At 43.3% G+C, this 21,878-nt stretch overlaps 1 protein-coding gene across 4 annotated transcripts in view; it reads right to left on the bottom strand.

Annotated features, from left to right (window-relative positions):
- COL4A6 (collagen type IV alpha 6 chain) overlaps positions 1 to 21,878 on the bottom strand; it is a 173,782-nt gene that overhangs the window by 52,191 nt on the left and 99,713 nt on the right. For 3 of the 4 annotated variants that reach the window (XM_081846894.1, XM_081846896.1, XM_081846893.1), the window contains exons 5-13: positions 16,429 to 16,563; positions 14,041 to 14,085; positions 8,633 to 8,749; positions 7,527 to 7,595; positions 6,753 to 6,788; positions 5,694 to 5,756; positions 4,410 to 4,445; positions 2,913 to 2,954; positions 1,378 to 1,470 (exon numbers count right to left, since the gene is read on the bottom strand). In XM_081846894.1, coding sequence (XP_081703020.1) covers positions 1,378 to 1,470; positions 2,913 to 2,954; positions 4,410 to 4,445; positions 5,694 to 5,756; positions 6,753 to 6,788; positions 7,527 to 7,595; positions 8,633 to 8,749; positions 14,041 to 14,085; positions 16,429 to 16,563 — 636 coding nt within the window. Of the gene's footprint in view, positions 1 to 1,377; positions 1,471 to 2,908; positions 2,955 to 4,409; positions 4,446 to 5,693; positions 5,757 to 6,752; positions 6,789 to 7,526; positions 7,596 to 8,632; positions 8,750 to 14,040; positions 14,086 to 16,428; positions 16,564 to 21,878 lie in introns of all 4 variants that reach the window. The other variant, XM_081846895.1, reaches the window with a different exon arrangement.

Raw genomic sequence — 21,878 nt, forward strand, 5'->3', positions numbered from 1 at the left:
ATCATAAAAACCGAAAGCTGCTATTTGTCTGCCCTTATTTGCTTCCTTAAGAGATTACATTTTCCACCTGGGTTACTGTAGTTTCACGATTCAGAAGGTTTCTGTATAGAAGCATGTGGTATGTCAACGCTCCCAAACTAATGATTAAAACCTTGGGAAGCCTTTTGACTGCTTCCTCTTCTGGGAAAGCTTAAGTTCTCAGCAACAAGCAAACAACCAGAAAAAAATGTTCCAAAATGCTTAGGTCACCTTGGTGGTGGTGGGAAAACAGTGTTGGAAATCATTGATCAAGGCTTCTGGAAATCAGACCAAGTGAGTTAATCATTCACAGAGTTGAATAAATATCGAGCATCCGCAATAACTGGCCTCAATTGTCTCTGCCCTCCTTGAATAACTGATTTCAAAGTAGGCTGATAAATATTTTTAATCACCTTAGGGGCATGAGACACATTGTTATCTTGGCTTTTTCCCTGGGGAACAAAAGGTCAAAAGGATGCTTCTAACCTCTAAGCAAATTCCTGCCAGTTATCACAAGACAGTGTGCTGAAATAGTGCTGAATCAAGGATTTCTCAGTGCATCAGTTCAGTAAAGAACCAAGAGGTGGAAAAAGGTAAATAGACCATCTCTTCTGAGTTTGCATTTTGATTAATGCATGCACAAGGCAGGTCTTAAATTTTCTGTTGCAACAGAGTTCTCTCCCCTCCTTGCAAGGCGGTTGGAGAGACCCAGAACAATGGTGTGCAAGCCCCTATAAAGACTTTTGAAATTGTCTACCCTGTAGCCCAAGACTAGGCCCCCAAAACATCATACATACATCAAAGAAGGAGGCGGTCTCCAGCAGAAATTTGAGAGTGTTGCTTCTTTCCTGTCTGACAGGATACCTGATAATGCCTTACTTGATTGTATTTTCTGGGTAGCCTGGCTATTCCTTTGAGATGGTAAATACTTTAGTTCCTGAATCTCTTACACATATTGATAGTTTGCTCAGCTTAACAGATACTTGCCAGACTGTATTTGAAGGGAGGTGCAAGACAATTGGAAAGCTTTTCTCATTTCCTTTCTCCATGCAGAGAAATATTGGGGGTCCATTTGGGAGAGTCAAAATGGCTTCAGGATTGCTCTCCTTACTATTTCAGACACTATACTTATGTATGTGTGTTTGCCTTGTACAATTATGAACATTTATTCTATATTTGAGACCTTAGAATTCCTATAACAAAACCTTCAGGCTTGGCTTGGTCTGACTTCTGCCACAGCTCAAAGCATCAACATCATCTAGCCAAGCCAGAGAACCAATCTACCAAAAGATTAATTCAGTGGGTTCTCCCAATTTCACACTAAACATGGGATGGGAGATTCCAAAGTTAAAGACAAACCTTAGCTCCTTGCTGTCCTTTGGGGAATCCCATGAATTCCTGGATCCCTGTAGAAGGTGGAGGACCAGCGGGCCCTGGAAGCCCAACATCTCCCTATTGGGGGAAAAGATTATGCATGAGGCATGAGGCAATTTAGAATGTATGCCTTGCATGGGTAAAGCATATTCAAGGGGTTTTAAAGCCAAAAGAAAAAAAAGCTTGGAAATCCCAGAAGCTGGAATCACACATCAGTTGTCAAAAGACATGCTGAGTGCAAAGGGAACTTAGAAGGGGCTGAGTGGGTGTTGTTGGTTATGAACACTGGTAGATATTCTAGGTGAGAAAAGTCCACCCGAAATTTGGTTTGGTAAAGAGCCCCATGGGTACAGGATAGCAGCCTGAATTGCAAGTTGCTGGGAAAGATAGCAAAGGAAAGCTTCTGCACTCAACAGGCATTTGGTTGGCCACTGTAGGAAGAGGGTGCTGGACTAGACTGAACCCTTGGCTCAACCCAGCTGACCAAACATAGGAAGTTGCCTTATAATGAGTCAGGTCCTTGATCCCTCTAGCTCAGTATTTCTACAATGACTGGCAGCAGCTGCCCAAGGTATCAGGCAGAGGGCCTTTCCCCAGCCCTGACCTGCAGATGCCCGGGGACTGAAATGAAGACCTTCTTCATTAAAAGCAGCTGCTCTGCCACTCAACAGCAGCCCTTCCCTGTATTCTTAAGGCTGCTTCATCAAGGAAAGAGGATTCAGTGGAGTACAACTTTGGATCTGACTTTCTATTCATCATATTCAGGGGGAAAGATAGCAATGGGGTCAGTCTCTCCAGAACAGCTGCTATACAAACCAAATTTCAGTCAAATGAAGCTTGAATTAAGAGTTTTGAGGGAAACTGTTTTGAATGTATAGTGGGACCTGAGTTGAATGGATCGCTACTCTGACTCAGGGCTTATCCATATTTCCTCTGGTCCTGTTGCTTTCCCTCCTGGGGAATTCCATCCACCCTTTAGCACTCAACTGGAGTAAATGGCAATTTGGGTTTTCCTTGGAAGGTCATAGGGGCAGGGTGCACTATGGGGCCTCCAGAGTCTGCCTGCCTCCTCCCACTCAGCTGCCCTACAGCTGGGGGGAAAGCAGCAGGTGGACCGTTTGGGCAGCACGGAGCCTGCGTGCACCCAAGCCACCACACCTCTCCCAGGAGAGATGTGTGGCTCAGGCATGCTGCAGGCACTGCGGTGAGTGCCACCCGGCATTTTGTCACCCCTCTCAGTGGTGATACCAGGGGCGGCCTGCACCCACCACACACCCCTTCCTCCGCCCCTGATTCCGGTAGTATTTGATCTGACTCGCAGTAGCTCTCTAGGGCTTCAAGACCAAACACTGGAAATGATTAGGGTTGTTGACACATTTGCTCCTGAGTAACTCCTTTCGTTTGATGAATCAAATGAGGTTCCTAACTGGGGATTAAATGGCTGGGATAACCATTAGCAGGATGCCTAAGCGCATTTCCAAATATCAACACATGGCAAAGCCAAAATAAATTGAACTTGCCTTTGCTCCTTTTTCTCCTTGGAAAACTAGGCCACTGTTACCCTGTTGAAAACCAAAACCAAATAAGCAATGTATTATGAAAAATAAACCTGTTTCAGATTTGTAGGAAAATGAGCAAAAAAACACAAATCAAGAATCTCCTAAAATAACTAATGCACAGTGCTCTTGTTATTACATTTATTTATTACCTCCCTTCACTAGCAGGTTGCAGGATGGGTTATTATAATGATTTAAAATTCAGAACTAAAACCATTTAAAAGAAATGGCAGAAACAGGAATTGATTGGGTCCTGAAAACACATATCTCAGGTGTCAAAGGCCAGGGTAAAGCATTCACTGAAAGCTGTAGAGTGAAGGTGTCAGATGCACCTCTGTGGAGAGGGAATTCCACAGCTTGGGCTGCCATGGAGAATGCCTTGTCCTGGGCTGCCACCCCTTGAGCTTCTGGGAGCTGTAGAACTACAAAGAGGCCCCCCTCTACTGGTCTTAACACCTGATGGGGGCCTAGTATAGCTGTTTCAAAACAGGGGTAATAGGAGTTCCAAAGGCATCCCCAGCCAGTAATCTGGCCGCTGCATACTGAATCATCTTCAAGAGCAGCATTGCCATTATCCAATCTGAAAGCTACCAGAGCATAGATTACAGTGGCAAAGTCATTTCTGGCCATAAGGAGCAAAGCTGGCAAGCCAGCCAGAACTAGAAATATACACTTCTAGCCAATGAAGCCACTTGGTCTCTAGTGACAATGCTGGATCCAGGAGCACCTCCAAGCTATGAACCTGCTCCTTCCACGGTACAAGCCATCTTCACACCTCTTGGACTTGAGAACTTAGAACACAAAACACCTTTGCCTTTACAGGGTTCAGTTTCAATTTCTTGGCCCACATCCAGGCCCACTGCCTCCAAACACCTGCCTAGCACCTCCATGACTTCTCCTGATTTAGATGGAACAGAGAGTTAGAGAAGAGTGTCGTCCACAAATTGCTGACACTCAAGATAACAGCTCCCAGTGGCTTTCTATATATCTTAAATAGCATGGGGAGAAGATGGAACCTACAGGACACCACAGAAAAGTTCTCATGGCATCGAATAGTAGCTTCTTTTGACTGCTTTCTGGAAACGGCCCTGGATGAAGGAGCAGAACTACTGAAACACAGTACTGCCAGAGACTCCATGTCAACAGTATCAAAAATCCCTGAGAGATTAAGGAGAACAAGCAAAGCTGAACTTCCTGCATCTCTCTCCCAGCAAATGCCATCAACCAGGATGACCAAGGCAGTTTCAGTACCATGCCCAGGCCTGAAGCCAGGTTGGAATGGATCCAGATAAGTATATGTAATAGTTTCCTCCAAGCATGCCTGAAGCTGGACAACCATATTTCACCCAAAAGCTTTGATGTTGCTTAAAGGATGCAAAGAAAAACAACAACAACGTTACTTATCTAATGAATGGAAATGTCTAAAATCCAAGAATCAAGGCAATAGTCAAACATACTTACCACAGGACCTGGGGGGCCAGGTGGACCTGGTGGCCCCTAAATGTAAAAAAAGAAAACCAAAAAAATTACAAATAGGAATTTACACTTGGCTGGGATGTCAATTTTTTTAAAGGCATGGGCATGAAAACAGAAAAAGAAGAAGCAAAGACAGGCACAAAAAGAAATGAAGGGTGAGTGTCTGTCTTACTATCCAAAAATTAACAGTTGTTTACTGTAGAGTATACTGCAAATGTAAGCACAGAAGCACAGAGAATGAACGGGTGAGAGCAGATGACACATCTCTCCCCTAATTCTGGTGGGAAGTGAAACGGCCTCTTTCCTCCCCACTCACCCATGCCACTAAATGTTGCCCTAACTTTTAAATAATGGTGTGTGCGTCCAAGGCCAAAGCATCTCCTCCCCAATAAGGATGGTGAACCAGTCATAGCTGGAAAAAGGTATTCCTAGAGCTCAGTGACAGTGTTCAATCCAGGAGCGACCGCAATCTGCAGAGCTGCTGCATCCATGGGAGTGCAACCCTGTCCAGAATAGGCTGTTTCATCACCTCTGCAAAGTGAGGACCTGGGACACATTAATACTTCTGTTTTTTCATGATTCAGCTTCAGTTTACTGGGCTCAAACTCAGCCCATCCCCACCTCCATGCAGCAGTCTAACACCTCAACCACCTTTCCCAATTCAGGTGGACCAGAGAGACAGAGATGGGTGTAATCTGCATATTGATGACACTTCGTTCCAAGTCTCCTCATGACAGCTCCCAGTAACGCCATACAGATTTTAGCCTAGGGGAAGAGACGGAGCCCTCTGGGATGACCACAGGGCAACTTCCATGGCACCAAAGCAGCCCTGGAGATAGGAGCAGAACCACTGAAGCACAGCCGAGTCCAACAACATCTGGAGGGCATCACTTTGGTTACTCTGCTCCATAGAAAATATAAACCATTCACAGGTTCAAAGAGCAGCAATACAACTAAACTCTAGTTAAGTGCACTTAGGATCTCGGCCTCAATGATGAATTGCTGCATTGTCTCTGGGGAAAGGAGGGAGGGGCTTCATTTCCACAATCAGTCATTCATTAACTGCACTTGTGTGTTTTCTCAAAGAAACTATTTTAACATTATGGACTGCTATAAAAATAACACCTAAAAATTTAAGCTACCAACATTAGTAGCAAAAATATAGCTCTGCACAACTGACAAAAAAAAAAAAAAAGAATATAGCAAAATGACTATAGCAGGAAACATTATAATTAATGGCAAGGAGGGCAAACAGAAAGAGTGACTTACCGGAAAGCCAGGTAGCCCACCTGGGCCAATAGGACCAGTAGGGCCAGGGAAACCTTTAGGTCCCTGGAAAAAGAAACATTAGGGAATATAACTTGCAATATCATAGGCTTTTTGGGTAGAGAATAACGGGCCATATATGCATGTATTATTCCCTTGTGCACAAAAAATCATATGCAGGCAAATTAATGGAGGATAATCCTTCCCATTTTAGGGAATGGTTATTCCTACTTATTTGTTATGGTAGCTGCTTTGCTGGTTCAGAAATAGTGATCTCATCTTTAAAATTGTGAGAACAGAAATAGTGCCAATGCAGTTTGCTGTTACTCCTCCCTTCCCTTGTGCATCTCTTGGGCTGCTTCTACTGTGGATAGTGGAAACAATAGTTTCACATTACATGTGAACTGAGAAACTGTGGCTTAATCTCAGTTTACGAACTAGAATGCGAAACTGGGATTTGATTCTGTAATGGATGGAACACGAAACCACAACTGGAGCATCAAAACCAATGTGTGAGGAAAGGAGGGAGCAAGTGGGCATGACACTTGTCCTCAATTAAGAACCATGGTTCATTAAGCTGAAATTGTTCTGTGTGTACTAGTCCATTGTGTACACCAGATCCACCTGCCGTTGTCATACAGTGCAGCAGTTATTTGCAGAACAATGGCGTGAGCAGAATTTGGTGAGCTTGAATCTCTAGCATACTCTTTCATGGGTGGTCCCAAGAAGAAAACTAAGGATCACAACAGTGCACTAAAAATAAGTGCAAGCGGAGTTCAGCACATGCCATCAGCCTTAACATAGGCAGTACTCCACGTGTGGTATGCGCAACTAGAACTTGGTATGCAGCTATAAAAGCAGACTTAGTATGAGAATTGATCCCACACCATCCAGAAATGCTCATGGTCTTTGGGATGATGATATCTGTATTCAGCATTTCAAATAAACAGCACAATCCCAGGACAGCAAACATAAATAACACAAAGATGCATTTTGGTTCTCTTAAGGAGCTGCTTGTCAAGATTCAAAGCTTTTATCAGAGTGTATGGAAAACAAACTTACAACTGCACCATCCAATCCGGAACGACCTCTTTCGCCCTAAACAACAACAATAGCCTTTGATGAAGCCGAAATTAAATATTAAAACAAATGCTTTAATGCAGATGATGATGATGATACTACTACTATTACTATTGCCATTATCACAACAACTGGTTAACTATTACCTACATGCTAAGATGCAACATTACTGAGTGAAACATCTACCTTACTGGCTCAGATAAACATTCAGAAATAAAAATCCACGATTAAGCCTCAGATAGAGGCAAAATTATTTTTAGATGTCAAAAATAAAATATACATTTCTATTCATTTATGCCCTGTATGCATGAGCGATACAAACAGGTAGGAAAATTGTAAACAGTTGATTGCTGTCACTTGCAGAAAATGCCCCCTCTAACCATAACACAAGCAACAAAATGAAATGTCTTGGACCAGCTTTCCTCAGCCTGGGTGGAATCTAGACACATATAAAAAAACATTGTGATTTTTTTTTTTTTAAAAAAAAAAGGTTTGAAAAATATATTAAATTTCTCATGGCTCACCATCACCATCTCGTTTCACATTTGTATAATACACTTTACAACACACTTAAAACATTGTATTTGCAGCTGTATAGCTGAGTCCCTGGTGCCTTTTGGATGCTTTGAACTACAGCTCCCATCAGCCCCAGTCAGCGCAGTCGTAGTGCAAAATATCTGGAGGGTGCCAGGTTTGAGAAGGCTGGAGAAAGTATTATGCATGCTTCCATTTCTCCCTTGTTTGAACATATCTTACCTTCATTCCCTTAAAAACTCCCTGGGCAAAAGAAGGCTCGCCTTTTGGGCCCTTTGGTCCAGGGTCACCCTATATAGACACATAAGAACAAAAAATCCAACCAGTCAAGCATGTTTGTTTCTCTTAAAAAAAAAACAAGGGGCAGGGGTAGAAAGCAAAAACATGAACGTTCCTGAAACCAGTGCCCAAAAGCAAATGGATATAAGCAGGACCCAATTGTTCACCTTGTACCTCCCAGAACTCTCCCAAGGCCACAACCTCCTTGAGTGCTTTTGCCAGGTCTGAATATGTTCTTGGACTGGGACAGTGACTCTTGTTTGCATGGGAAGAGCTGGAGAGATGAGCAAGGTATGTGTGTGGGGTGTGTATGTGTGTGTGTGTGTGTGTGTGTGTATAGAAACCTCTGAACTATACATGGGATGGGATGCACTCCATGCTAGGAAGGTAGCAGTTATATCCATCACTTTTCCCATATTTGCATCTGACTTCACCCACCTTCAGAAAGGTTGCCAGCAGGGGCAAGCGGCTTTCAGGCTCAAAAAGGTCCCCCCCCCCGACTTATCTGCAAAACTACCTTATACCACACCACTGCTCCCTGTAACCCATGACTGCCTATTCCAAATGACAGTGGCTTTCCATAGTTTTGGACAGAATGCCTTCCCAACTCTCCAAACATAGGGTTGCCATATTTCAAAGAGTGAAAAGGAAATACAGTTATATCTCGGGTTACAGACACTTCAGGTTGCGTTTTTTCAGGTTGCAGACCGCCAAAACCCGGAAGTACCGGAATGGGTTACTTCCGGGTTTCAGAAGTCGCGCATGGGCAGAAGAGCCAAATTGCAACCCGCGTGTGTGCAAATGCGCTGCTGTGGGTTGCAGACGCTGCGGGTTGTGAATGTGCATCCCACACGGATCACGTTCGCAACCCGACCCACTGTACACCAAAATCTACACTGACATGGGCTGCCATATGTCTGGATTTCCACCTGGGTGCATTAAAGCTATTTCCGCTAGGGTGCTGTTTCGGACGGCTGAATCCCGGCTTTGTCCGGGAAATTTTAGACATATGGCAGCCGTACTTAACATAAGGCAGTACAACGAATTACCGGGGGACCTTGCACGCCAGGAAATCCATCTTGTCCTGGAACCCCAGGACTCCCAATAGTGCCATTACAGCCATCCAGGCCAGGCAAGCCTCTGTGTCCTGGCTGACCAGGATGTCCCTGTGCAAAGAGAGAAAAGGAAAATAGTGCATTAAGATTAGCATTTTGCAAACATCTTTGGACTTTAAAAAAATGTACAATGATGTAAACAGTTGCTGTAAGAGGAATCAGTTTATCAAAACTAATGAAAAAAAAATTGATTTAGCCAAATAGACAAAAATAAAATGGTTAACAAAAGCATAGCTGAACAATAATGACCTACATGCACTAACTCAGAACCCAGTGGTAATACACTTACTGTGTTCTTTATCAGGCATTTGCATGATATTACATGCATTTATCATGCATTATCATGCATTTGCACTGGAGAAAGCAAAGGAACACACTTGCAGATCTGCAGTCTACATGGAAATGAACACAAAAGCTCTCAGGATGGGTAATTATTATTTATACATCATCAGAACTCCCCAACCTCTGGATGCTTTAAGGGCTGCCTCATTCTGCATGTCTCAAGTCGATCATGGAGAACACCCTGGGGATGGTTTTCAGTAGTTCCCCACCCTCCCAACCTCACAAGGAGGAGGCACATGAAGAAGGGCCTCAGATGATGAATGCAGAGTCTGGGTCAGTTTATATGGGGAGAGGCAGTTCTTGAGGTATTGTGGTCCTGAGCCACTTAAGGCTTTATAGGTCAAAACCAGCACTTTGAATTGGTCCTGGAAACTAATCAGCAGCCAGTGCAGTTAGACCAGGACTGGTGTAATATGCTCAAACCATCTTGCCCCAGTGAGCAACATGGCCGCTGAATTCTGCACTAGCTTAAGTTTCCAAATATGATATGAAGCCTCCACATTCAGAGGCAGGTTGCATTTGACTCACAGTTCCAGTGCAACTGAAAACTGAAAAGTCTCCTCCTCAGGTGCCTGCTTTAAGGCGCAAGATAGAATATGTGAGGATATCCAATCACCTGTTTTGTTTTTTATAGAAAATGTACATTTTGTGAAATTATTAAGCTTCACTTGAGATTAGATTGGGAAGGGTAAGCATGTAAAGCCAAAATCATGTACAGTCAAAACAACCCCGGAGCTTCCCTCATGTGACCATCCATAACTTTTCAAAGTAGGCATGCCTCATGCAAGGTGAGGAACATAAAAGCTCTTTCTGTGGCAGGAAAGCCCAGTGTGGAAAGAGCTTTTTAAGCTCTCTTCCTGACTTATTGGGCTCTGGGAAGGTCTTGCTCGGGCTCTGGAAACCTTTGGCAGATCTCAGATGGCCCCAGGAGATTTTGCAGAGGCCTCTAAAGCCCTTACGGGACCTTCCTAGAGCTTGGTAAGCAAGGTGAAGAGCTTGAAAAGCTCTTTCCACTCCGTGTGTGTTTAATTTGTTCTGTGTCTGCTGGCCTATCACCAAGCATGTAAAGATGGTCGTGCAAGTTAAATGTGTGCAAGTTGCAAGTCTGCTGTACTCCACTCCTTTTTAAAAGTGGATTTGTTGCACTTGGTTGACAGAGCATTTTAATCCACTTTTAATTGCATGCACCTAAATATCTCTGCATGCTCCTTTAATCCCTCCTGCAAAATTCTGCCAGTCTGGGGACACCCTAAGACAACATTCGAACACGGAAAAGAAGGACTGATGGGTTTATCTCTGTGCTCTTTCCTAAGGGCTATTATTGCTCTGAAGAGAATTGTGACACTAGATGGCAGCAGCTGCAGCTTTAAGAAAATGAGCACCTCTGGATCCTCACTGTAAAGGGCACGTAATTCTGAAGGGTCCTACTTAATCTGGGTTACTCTCTCAGTATTGTATGAACCAAAACCACCATATCAAACTCTCAAGAACTGAGAGGCAGAGCTTATTCAAGGTTTTTGCATTGTCTGACAGACATCACTGATAAATAAAGTATACCACATCCCAGAGGTAGCCAACCCTCTAGATGTTTTTGGACTACAACTCCCATCAGCCCTGGGGCTGGCCAGGGCTGGTGGGAGTCCAAGAACCACTAGTGGGCACAATGTTGGTCACATCAGAGATAGGCTGATTTTGCAAGGCAGTGGTGGGGAGCCTGTGGTCCTAAAGATGTTGTCGGACTCCAACTCCCACAATGTACCTAGAGTGCTGTTGCTGCCTACTACTGCCAGGTAAACCCAAGGGAGCCCACTGTCAGAGGAGGGGATCTAATAGAGGATATAGCCAATGTTCTCTGCCAGTGTGAAGGTGAGTTCTAACATTGCACAACAAAAGATTCCAATGCTTCTGCAAGAAATAGATATTTCACTGTGGAACTCCCTGTTTACTGACACCAGCCAGGCACCTTCACTGAACTCTTTTCAGAACCTGCGAAAAACATTTCTGTTCAGGTAAGTATCCCTGGATATGTCGAACGTTGACAAGTTCTAACCTGTTTCTAGTTGATCTTTGAACGTTCTAAACTGTTTGAACTATTTAAGCTGATTTCAACTGTTTTTATTGATAATTTCATTGTTTCTTTGTAAACCACTTTCAGACGACCACCCCCTCCCCGCCCCCGGACAATCAAGCAGCATATAAAAAGGTAAAGGGACCGCTGACCATTAGGTCCAGTCGTGGCCGGCTCTGGGGTTGCGGCGCTCATCTCGCTTTATTGGCCAAGGGAGCCGGCGTACAGCTTCCGGGTCACGTGGCCAGCATGACTAAGCAGTTTCTGGCAAACCAGAGCTGCGCATGGAAACGCCGTTTACCTTCCCGCCAGAGCGGTACCTATTTATTTACTTGCACTTTGACGTGCTTTCAAACTGCTAGGTTGGCAGGAGCAGGGACCGAGCAACGGGAGCTCACCCCGTCACAGGGATTCGAACCGCCGACCATCTGATCGGCAAGTCCTAGGCTCTGTGGTTTAACCCACAGCGCCACCCGTCTCCCTAAGCAGCATATAAATTTTATGAAATAAATAAATAAAACAATACAAAGTTACTGGCAACCTGCTTAGATCTTGCAGAACAAGGTTCCGCTGGCAGAACAAGCACACTACTAGGTGACTTTAACATGGTGCTATTTGAGATACAACCTTGTATACAAATAAGCCAGTTCCAACTATACAGTGCTGATTTGTGGGTGGGCTGCTTTTCAAACTGGGAGGAGCTTTCCCCCAATCTCAATCATCGCAGAGATGTATGGCAGGGCTGTGTGTGAAATGCCCCCCAAGTAGCTGTGTGGTTTTAAAAGATATTTTCTTTGTTTCACACTCTCCAGAAGGTATTGTCTGGCTAATGCATTTAATGTATAAACTGCAGCAGTTCAAACTGTGCTGGCAGCAACAACAATAAAATGAAATGAAATTAGGAGTTGGCAAAGGTCCCGCTAAAGGATTATTGGGGAAATTTGCCCACACTGGTGGAAACTCCTGATTTGCAGTTCTTGGTACATCCTTTGCCCAGCTTCCTCTATGTTTAAAAGCTATTCCCTTTAAAAGCAGGAGAGTCTGCTATTGTAATCTCTCGTATGCGGTTTAGGAGTAAAGTATCTTGTGTCAACCCACCATACAGTAATAAAATATAAACATTGAACTGTGACTATTCAAAGCAAACAGGTGCAATTCTTTATACATATCTTTATGTATTTAGATTTACAGCCAGAAGGCTGCAGATATCTCTAGGGACAAGCTCATTCAGTGGAAATGATAATTATATGTGTTTGCAAATAAAGGCCAGCAGCTCCTACCCACAAGTAGATAACTAGAATACTACAGACTATTTGTGGGCTACATTATCTCCAGCTTCTACAATATTATAAACATCCTGGAGTAGCTTTCTTGATTTGAGATGGAGCTTACAGAGATGATGAGCTCAAATTGTACCTGTCATTACTATAGGTCAATTCATGCTTTGCATTAAGTCTGCTCATTTGGGCACTAAATAGCTGCAGAGCAGCAGAATGAGATGGTAGAATAGACTACACAATGCCAGATTTCAGGTGAAGAAAATCACAGACTAATGCAGTTGAGAAATGATAAACAAAATTGAAAGCACTGTTGTGTTCAAAAGTGGATTCCCTCCCTGAAATGGCATCGTCTCTTCCCTCTTGCTGCTGTTGTTAAATGTATGCTTACTACATAATGTGACTTACAATTATACATATAAAAAAACTTACAAGTATAAAAGTTTAAGACTAACATCAAAGCCGTAGGGCAAAAGCAAGTGTGGTGCCCTCAGCGCTACATTGGATACAAGCCACTATACCAAATGTTCCTGCTCTATCAATTCAGATTAAAGAGATTACAATAGAGGGTGTTACGGATGACACAGTGACACCTTTTTCTAACACAGTGCCTGGGAATGGCCTGCCTTCTAAACTTTTCCAGAGGAACTGAATAAACATTGAAAAAAAGGGGGGGGGAATAGATTCACTCAAGGATGAACGCTAGCCCAATTTAATAAGCAGCTCTGTATATTATGAGAGCTGGAGGGGGCCCCTCTGGTGAGTTCCAGATCTTGCCTTTAAAATAGCCTGAGGTTCCTCCCCTGCCCCCAAACACTTTTCAACAGAACTGATAGAAGCCATTCCATGCACTATTTCATTGTGTTGTTTCCATTTAGCAAGCCTTGTATATTCAGCTGAAATGGTATAAACCTTGCATCTCGCTTTCCAAACTACTGAACCTTGTTCCATGGGAAAAACTAAACACATGCTGCAGGGTGGGGGATTTTTAGAGGGCTGCTTCTCCCGTACATCTGTGGTTAACAGTTCATAAACACAGGCGGCTGCAGCGGCTGCTGCCAAGAGATTTCATCGGCCCAGCTGCATCAACACGGAAAGACAGAAACTTACCTGGCGGTCAACATTTCCTACACGACCTTTGGTGGCCCTTTCCCTCCTGCAAGGACTCCCACTGTGCAAAGGCTTTCCAGTTCCCTTAAAGGAACCCATAAGTGTTCTGTAGCAATCACATCCAGTCCTCACACAGATTGGAATGGGACTGCACTGGAAACCGTACCACATTTTTTCAAGCATTGGGAACTGTCCGTGTTCACAGCATTAACAAAAAAAAGTAAATTGGTACTAGCCAGTTTCTCCATGTGAAATATAAGAAAGGTGGAACTGGGAGGCAGATTTGTTCGGCTTATGGTTTATTGATGTTTAACAGTAATGATTGCATTTATTAATCCTGTGTGCTTATTATATTACTTACCTGAATTATACAACAGTGACTTGCCTATACACATTTTACGGGAAATAAGATGAGATGCAGCCTGCTTTTTAGCTCAGATAAATGACTATGCATTTTCTGGGGGCATGGGAAAAGCAAAACAATACAAACAGCAGCATTATTTCAAATCTTTATACTTAATTTTTTAAAACACAGAGAGACTTACAGGAACTCCGGATATTCCTGGAAATCCGGGGACTCCCATTGGGCCCTGAAAGGATTAAAAAGAGGCAGTTGATGTTTCATCTGATCCATAGATCTGAACTCTGTTAGCAATTTATGGTAGTTTAGAATAAAGATGGACTAGTCAAAGGTGATCAACTGATCTATTTGTCTATTTACCCTTTTCTTAAACACCTGAAATGTATATTTTAGGACCTACCTCCTTTTGCAAAAAACAAAAAGCAAAACTCTTTTAAACTAGAAAGAACCCTGATCATCTTGGTTGCCCTCCTCTGAACACATTCCAGCTTGTCAATATTCTTTCTTAAGTTAAGAAGTGAGTGTAAACGATGAATTGTGAGTTTAAAATACAAAACTGCATATGCTCTGAGTATTTTCAATGGTGTTGTTGTTTACTAAGACCACCTAAATTGTTTGTGTTTGGCCAAGAGACATGAAATGCTCTGAATATTTTTTGTAGTAAATGAAAGCTTAATGATTACAGTCAATTTAAGGTAAAGGTAAAGGGACCCCTGACCATTAGGTCCAGTCATGGCCGACTCTGGGGTCACTTTATTGGCCGAGGGAGCTTCCGGGTCATGTGGCCAGCATGACTAAGCAGCTTCTGGCGAACCAGAGCAGCACACGGAAACGCCGTTTACCTTCCCGCTGGAACGGTACCTATTGATCTACTTGCACTTTGACGTGCTTTTGAACTGCTAGGTTGGCAGGAGCAGGGACCGAGCAACAGGAGTTCACTCCGTCACGGGGATTTGAACTGCCAACCTTCTGATTGGTAAGTCCTAGGCTCTGTGGTTTAACCCACAGCGTGACCCGCGTCCCTTACAGTCAATTTAAGACATCTCAAAAAGTATTTTCTGGTGCATCCCTTTTTTTGTGTGTGGGGGGGGGACTCTATTTGAGAAACCGCACCAGGGTCCCCAGCCACCTTGATCTGGCCGGGGAAGACCCACTGTGATGTGCTTCCTGAGAGGTTCCTTATGAAGCCGATATACTGCAAAAGGTTCCCTAGCCCAGCTGTAGTGAAAGAAGGAATTCAAAAATAGAAACTTCAGACTGATGGCTGAAGGAGAATTTATTGGTACAAATACTCTGCCTAACACATTTCAACAAAATGTCTTTCTTCGGGTAGATTCTCTTGAATCAAAAGGTGCCATTTCAGAGTTTTGGTATACAAAGGATTAGAACCAGCACACTTTGTCCAAACACAGTGAGCGGCCAATTAAATTCTCCTTCAAGCACCAGTTTGTGAGCTTTGTCTCTTCTTGGCTTCTGTGCCTTGCCCTCCATTCTTTCTGATTAAATGATATTACTCCACAGAGCTGTTTGCCAAATTGCTCTCTTGGCCATATTTTAAAAGTATTTCCATAAGCAAATGGGAGGCTGGGGAATAGTTACTTGGCTAGAACTGAGCCAAAATTTCTTGGAAGAGGTCTACCCCCCTGAGAACTTTCTTTTCTATCACCTCCCGGGGGGGTGGGGAGTCATTTTGCAGAATGATCTCTGAATATCTTCTGCTCTTCTTCTTTTTTTAAACAGTGGAGGCTAGTATTCAGGGCAAATGGACCATTGCCCCACCAACTACACTTTGCCCTCATCCAGCTAACTTACAACCAGCCTAGGGAGTAGCACTGCCTGTCAATGTCCTCCTTTGCTGCCTTTGTCAAATTCAGCAGTAAGGAGGATGGAGACAAAACTAGAATTAGCTGGCTCCACCACATATATACAAACCTGCACAGGTCTAATAAACATTTTCGGAGGCCAGTTTCAAAATTTGGACCTGGAACACTCCCAATAACATCACTGGGAGTCCAAAGACAATGCCTACCTCCTAAAACCCATGAGCTTCAGTACCCTTTCACCACATGTTCCTTCTAGAAGCAGCAGTAGAAAAGGTGTCTTGCCTCCTGGAGGCCTTTCTGCAAAATCTCCCTCTCACTGGTTTCCAATATGCTGCAGTGACATTGTCCCAAGTGCTGTGGACTCTGGGAACTGTGATTTCCCCAGGACACCTGGATCTTTAGTAATTACATTTGCCAGGGTCCCTGACACTAAACCACTGCAGGATATAAAGCACTAAATGGTGGTGATGACAGGAACAGGTGTTCATGGCTCAAGTTTTAATCTAAGCCAAAAAGAACTTTTTTGGGATTATGGTGCCCAATTCATAATGAAGCCATATGAAATAGCCAAATTTGTATTATGTGCTAGGTAATTGTGATCTTCAGTGATTTTGATACTGCTCTATGTGTACACCATACTTCTACAGGGCGTGAACAAGACAGCACTTTGCCATTATTCCAGCAGTAAGTAAGTAAAAACAGGGCTGTCTTTAAGGATTCAGAAAGCTCAGAGGAATGGATAAACTTACCTTATCTCCCTTCAGTCCAGCTGTACCTGGGGCACCTGTGCTCCCTCTCTCTCCCTTTGGCCCCCTCAAGCCTTCTGGCCCAGTAAACCCTGGAACACCCATCCGTCCTTGGTTCCCAATTGGTCCTGGTTGACCCTAGGAGGAAGGGGAGGAAATCCATCTTAAGAGTTTGCAAAGAAGCACCTGCCTTGCCAAAAAGCACCCCCCAAAAGCATTCAACAGGAAACAACTGAAGGAGGAGTACAACTCATCTGGAGCGCAATGTTCGGTTCTGGGTACCAGAGAAGGGAAACAGAGATGATAAGGGATATGGTTAAGAGAAGTGGATCTGTTTAGCCTTGAGAAGAGATGATGGGGTGCAAGTGTCGACATGAAACACTCTTCAGCTATCTGAAGGGCTGACATGCAGAAAAGGACAAAGGCATGGTCCCTGATGCTGCTCTTGAGGGAAGGATAAGATCTAATGGGTATAAGTTAAACAAAGATAGTTACGGGGCAGCATCAAGTGTCAGCATGAATGGGCATCTCCTGAGGGCCCATAAGCTGTCAGGGGGACCAATTACGCTTTTACACCATTGCAACCTGCTTGTTCATCTGCACCCAAAGGATTCCTGCCAGAAAAATCTTGCTTGACTTTTCTTTGGTCACAAAGTAACTAGCTGAAACAAACCTTTTTTTTAAAAAAATGACTAACGTTCCATTTCACAAGAGGTCACATTTGTGTAACTCACTTGCTATTGTTTGCAAGTATGTATGTGTATTTGTGTATGTGAAAATTGTGGTAAGCTTGACCAGTTCTCAAAGCCCTTTAACAGCTGGGGAAGAAACAACAGCTATATGAATAATGCAGGGTGTACTCAAAGTTGTTTCCAAAGTAGACATGAAAGGCCTTGCTACTTTGGTTTGTGGAAATGGCAGGCCACACGAGTTGTCTTAACAGGGGAAAAAAATTATGGAAAGGCCAGATGGTGCCAAAGTTAGTTCATGTTATGTGTGTTTTTTTAAACTGCATCACAAAATTTAAAAAGAGAATTATCATGTTGTTGTTGTTGTTGTTGTTGTTGTTGTTGTTGTTGTTGTTGTTACTAAAAAGCTAATCCCTGAATTGCATTTCTGCTATAAACTTCAAGTGTTGGAGCAATTTAAATGCAAAAAATACAATTTTAAATAAAGCCAGAGAACAGTTCAGAGACAAAACCCTACACATTAAACCCCAAAGAGCAGGAAGTCGCCCTACTAAAAGAAATGCAGATTATATAAAAACCACTTATTACAACAAAAAGGGTTTCATCTGTTTGCTAAAATGCTGAAGAGCTAACAAGGAAAGTTACCGTATTTTTTGCTCTATAAGACTCACTTTTTCCCTCCTAAAAAGTAAGGGGAAATGTGTGTGCGTCTTATGAAGCGAATGCAGGTTGTGCAGCTATCCCAGAAGCCAGAACAGCAAGAGGGATTGCTGCTTTCACTGCACAGCGATCCCTCTTGCTGTTCTGGCTTCTGAGATTCAGAATATTTTTTTTCCTTGTTTTCCTCCTCCAAAAACTAGGTGCGTCTTGTGGTCTGGTGCGTCTTATAGAGCGAAAAATACGGTACCTTAGGTAGGCTATTCCAAAGTGTAGGTGCCACAATCAAAAAGGTCCTGTCCCACACCCTAGAAGATCATTTCAGAACAAGGAAGAACAGAGAGATGGTTCTCAGGCCCAAGAACACAAAAAGTCATTGTGGTGTAGTGGCTGTAATATTGGGCCTAGTCCTTGTCAATGGACAGGGATGATGATGGGAGTTGTTACATGATCAAGTTGAGACTCCTACATTGCACAGGGTTGGAATAGATGACCCTTGGGATCCTTTCTAACTCAACAATTCTATGATTCTGCTGTTCTAACTTCTGCAGCTTTTATCAGTTGCAGCTTTCAATTACCAAGCAACTGGACTGCAACTGATACATCTGGATCTGAAACACATACCTAAACACAAGTTACCTCTGATTTTTCAGCATGAAATGTATGCTGCCCAGCTAGAAGACTGATGTGCCTTGTCTTCTGTGGATCACAGCAGAGGATCTTGCCCCTTTGCAACACATCACTCAAAGGACATTCTGCCAGGAGTGTGCATACTAAATCCTGGAAATTCCAAGGCTAAGAGAATGGTATATTGAAGTGTGGGGTCCAGCTGTACTTCATAAACTCACAGGAGTTATGTGGTTATGATAAGGAGCGCAGAGTGTTAATAATTTCTAAAGAGACTGGAAATGTTTTAAACTGGATTAGAGTAATAGAGTGAAATGCTTATTTTCCTTTATTTTGAATAAGTTTGATAACTTTGGTTGTGTATAAGCAGAAGAGCCCTCTGCTCTTGTTAATAAACCAACCAAGACTTTTGTAGCACTTTAAAGATTAATGAATTCATTATGTCATAAGCTTTTGTGCACCATAGTCCACTTCATCAGATGCATCATATGTAATTCTGGACTGGCAAGCATATGCAGTATACATGCATGGATGAGAGACCAGGGTTTACAGGATAATGAAATGCACACACACAAAAAAGCTTTGATGGTGATGCTTACATGAAAGCAAAATAGTTACAGTGACCAATTAGCAAGACAACCTTACTGGTGACACAAGCTACTTAATGCACACTTGCACACTTAACACGTATGATGAAGGGCCAAAGAAAAAGCTTGCACCTTAATAAATTTATTGCCTATAAATTTCTGCAAAACCCTTTCTCTCAGGGCTCATCCACACTTCCGCTTGTTCAGTGCTTTCTAGGCATGGGTATATGATGTTTTTCATTTGCCCTGCCCCCCCTGCCCCCCCCCCCGGTTTACTGCTGTTTACTGCTGAATTGCCTGCTGAATTACCTGCTGTTTACTGCTGACTAGTGGAAGTGTGGACGAGCCTTAACACTCCCTCTGTTTTTTGCAACAATAGATACAAGTAAGCTCAAAATTATTTTTGTTGTTGATGATGATGTTTCTGATATGACTTTTTTTTTGCTTCTTTATGTATTATTAATGAAAATAACCATATAGAGACAGAGAAGGGGAGAGAGAGAGAGAGAGAGAGAGAGAGCGCGAGAGCGATGTACTAAAGAGGGAGGGCAGTGAGGGCAAGCTGTGAAAATGTGTAGTTAGTAGAAGCCGAACTCTCTGCTTGCCACCCCTCTTTCACCCAGCCCCTCCCCTCAGACCTTGCCAAACCCTCTTCCATCATGCTTCCCTCTGAGGCCTCTGATTCAGAGCAGGAGTGGGAGTCACCAAAGGATGCATTTCTGAGAGTAATGTAACCGTCAACCCCCTTTCCCAGGGAATTCTGGGAATTGTAACTCTCTGAAGGGCATGCTAACAAACTCTCAGCACCCTTAGCAAAATGCAGTTCTCAGGATGCTTTGGGGTAAGCCATGACTTTTTAAAGTGGTATGATACTGCTTTCATTTTGTACTGCTGATGGGGACTCAGATCACCCTGAGGGATGTTAGGCTAGATGGGTCTTTGATCTCATCCTAAAGAGGCTTTCCTACGTTCGTATATAATAATGCAACACTGAGGAATGATTGTGAAGGTCGTATCCAAATCTGATTACCGTTAGTTTCAAGAGTTCTACAATGGAGGGATTAAGTGTAGGTCCTGTGTTCTAATCCCAAGAAAGAGAAAAAATGACTGAAACCTCTGTTTTACTTTGCACACTACAAGAGAGATCTTAATACTGCTTGAAGATTTATCCCAGTATCCTGGGGTGGCTCCAGCAGCACAAAGACCCAGCGAAATGTTGCTAATCTCCCTCGTAATGTGATTAAACCATGATAATCTAATTCTTATGAATTTCATTTAAATCCTTTTGAAGATGGCTGGCAACAACACTTTCCACAGTAGAATAGAAAGAAACTGGTTAAACCATGGACAACAAAACCTAAGTGGCCAGCCCTTCTGCATTTTTCATTTGCACATTGTTTACATTTATTATATGAGGAACCCCTAAAATGTCAGCTAAGCACATGGCAAAATTTGCTTCCTTAACTGAGGCCCCATCTGCACTATACATTTAAAGCAGTATCATACCACTCTGAGGAGTCATGGCTCCCCCCCAAGGAATCCTGGGAACTGTAGTTTGTCAAGGTTACTGATGGGTGTTCGACAACCTCTATTCCTCTCAAAACTACAATTCCAATCAATGCTTCTTCCCAGGGAGGTCTGGAAAATCTTACCCTGTGAGGGCAACAGGAGCTTCATAACTACGCTTTACAACTTTGGGGGAAGCCATGGCTGTTTAAAGTGGTATGGCACTGCTTTTAAACGTATGGTGTAGATGGGAGACTTGGTCTGAATCTAGTACAGTGGTACCTTGGTTTTCGAATGGCTTGGCTCCCAAACAAATTGTCTCCCAAACACCGCAAACCCGGAAGTGAGTGTTCCAGTTTGCGAACATTTTTCGGAAGCTGAATGTCCGACGTGGCTTCCACTTGAGTGCAGGAAGTTCCTGCAGCCAAATGGAAGCTCCGTCTTGGTTTCTGAACCATTTTGGAAGTTGAATGGTCTCCCAGAATGGATTAAATTTGAGAACCAAGGTACCACTGTACAGCTAAGGCTATAATTCTAAGTAACGAGTAGCTTCCATTGAGGGCTCTTCTGTTTACCACATTTACATTTGGCTCTTCTTCTAAGAAGCTCAAATGGCAACCATGGGGGGATTATCTGAGTTTATTCTCAAATCAACACTGCAAGGTAGGTTAGGCTGAGAAAGAGCAGAACACTGATGCAAAGTAGTAAAAATGCTTACAGCATTGTTATTTGGGGACAAATAACAGCCACAAGTGTATGAGGTGGAGAATGTGGATGGAGAAGAGCCCCCCTGCCCCCTTCACTCACAATACTTGAGGGTTGTCCAATGAAGCTCAATGGTGAGGGATGTAGGACCAGCAAAAGAAAGTGCTTCCCAGCACACAGTCAAACCATGGGATTCGCTATCACAACTATTTTACTGTCCCAAGCAAAAGCAAACTCTATTATTATTATATCAATTATTACATTATATTCATATATTGTATATGAATAATTTTTGTTAATGGTTTTCATCCAGTTCTTCAGCTAAAAAATGGCTCCCAAAGCAGCTTACAAATATCAGTGACAAGACAGAGCCTGCCGTCAGACTTACAACCTAAGACACACCACACAAAAGGAAAAGAGACAGGGAAGAAGAAGGAGAAAAGCAAGCCGAAGCACTAATGTTTCAGGGATCCTGTAGTGAACAGAAACAATGGACCTTTTCTTTTTTATAAGAGCAGTCAAAAGCGCTGGCCTTCCAGCAAAGCTGGTGGAGAGGCCCTCTTCGGTGGTGGAAGTCCCATCTGCCTCACAGCCTGATGGAACCTTATAGCTTGGGCCAGTCCTTCTTTCAGCTGCAGCGCACTAGAGCACAGTTCTGACACCTCTCAGGTGGGCGCCATTG

Source organism: Podarcis erhardii, assembly GCF_964252035.2.
Source record: "Podarcis erhardii genome assembly, chromosome: Z".
Taxonomy (NCBI): Eukaryota; Metazoa; Chordata; class Lepidosauria; order Squamata; family Lacertidae; genus Podarcis; species Podarcis erhardii.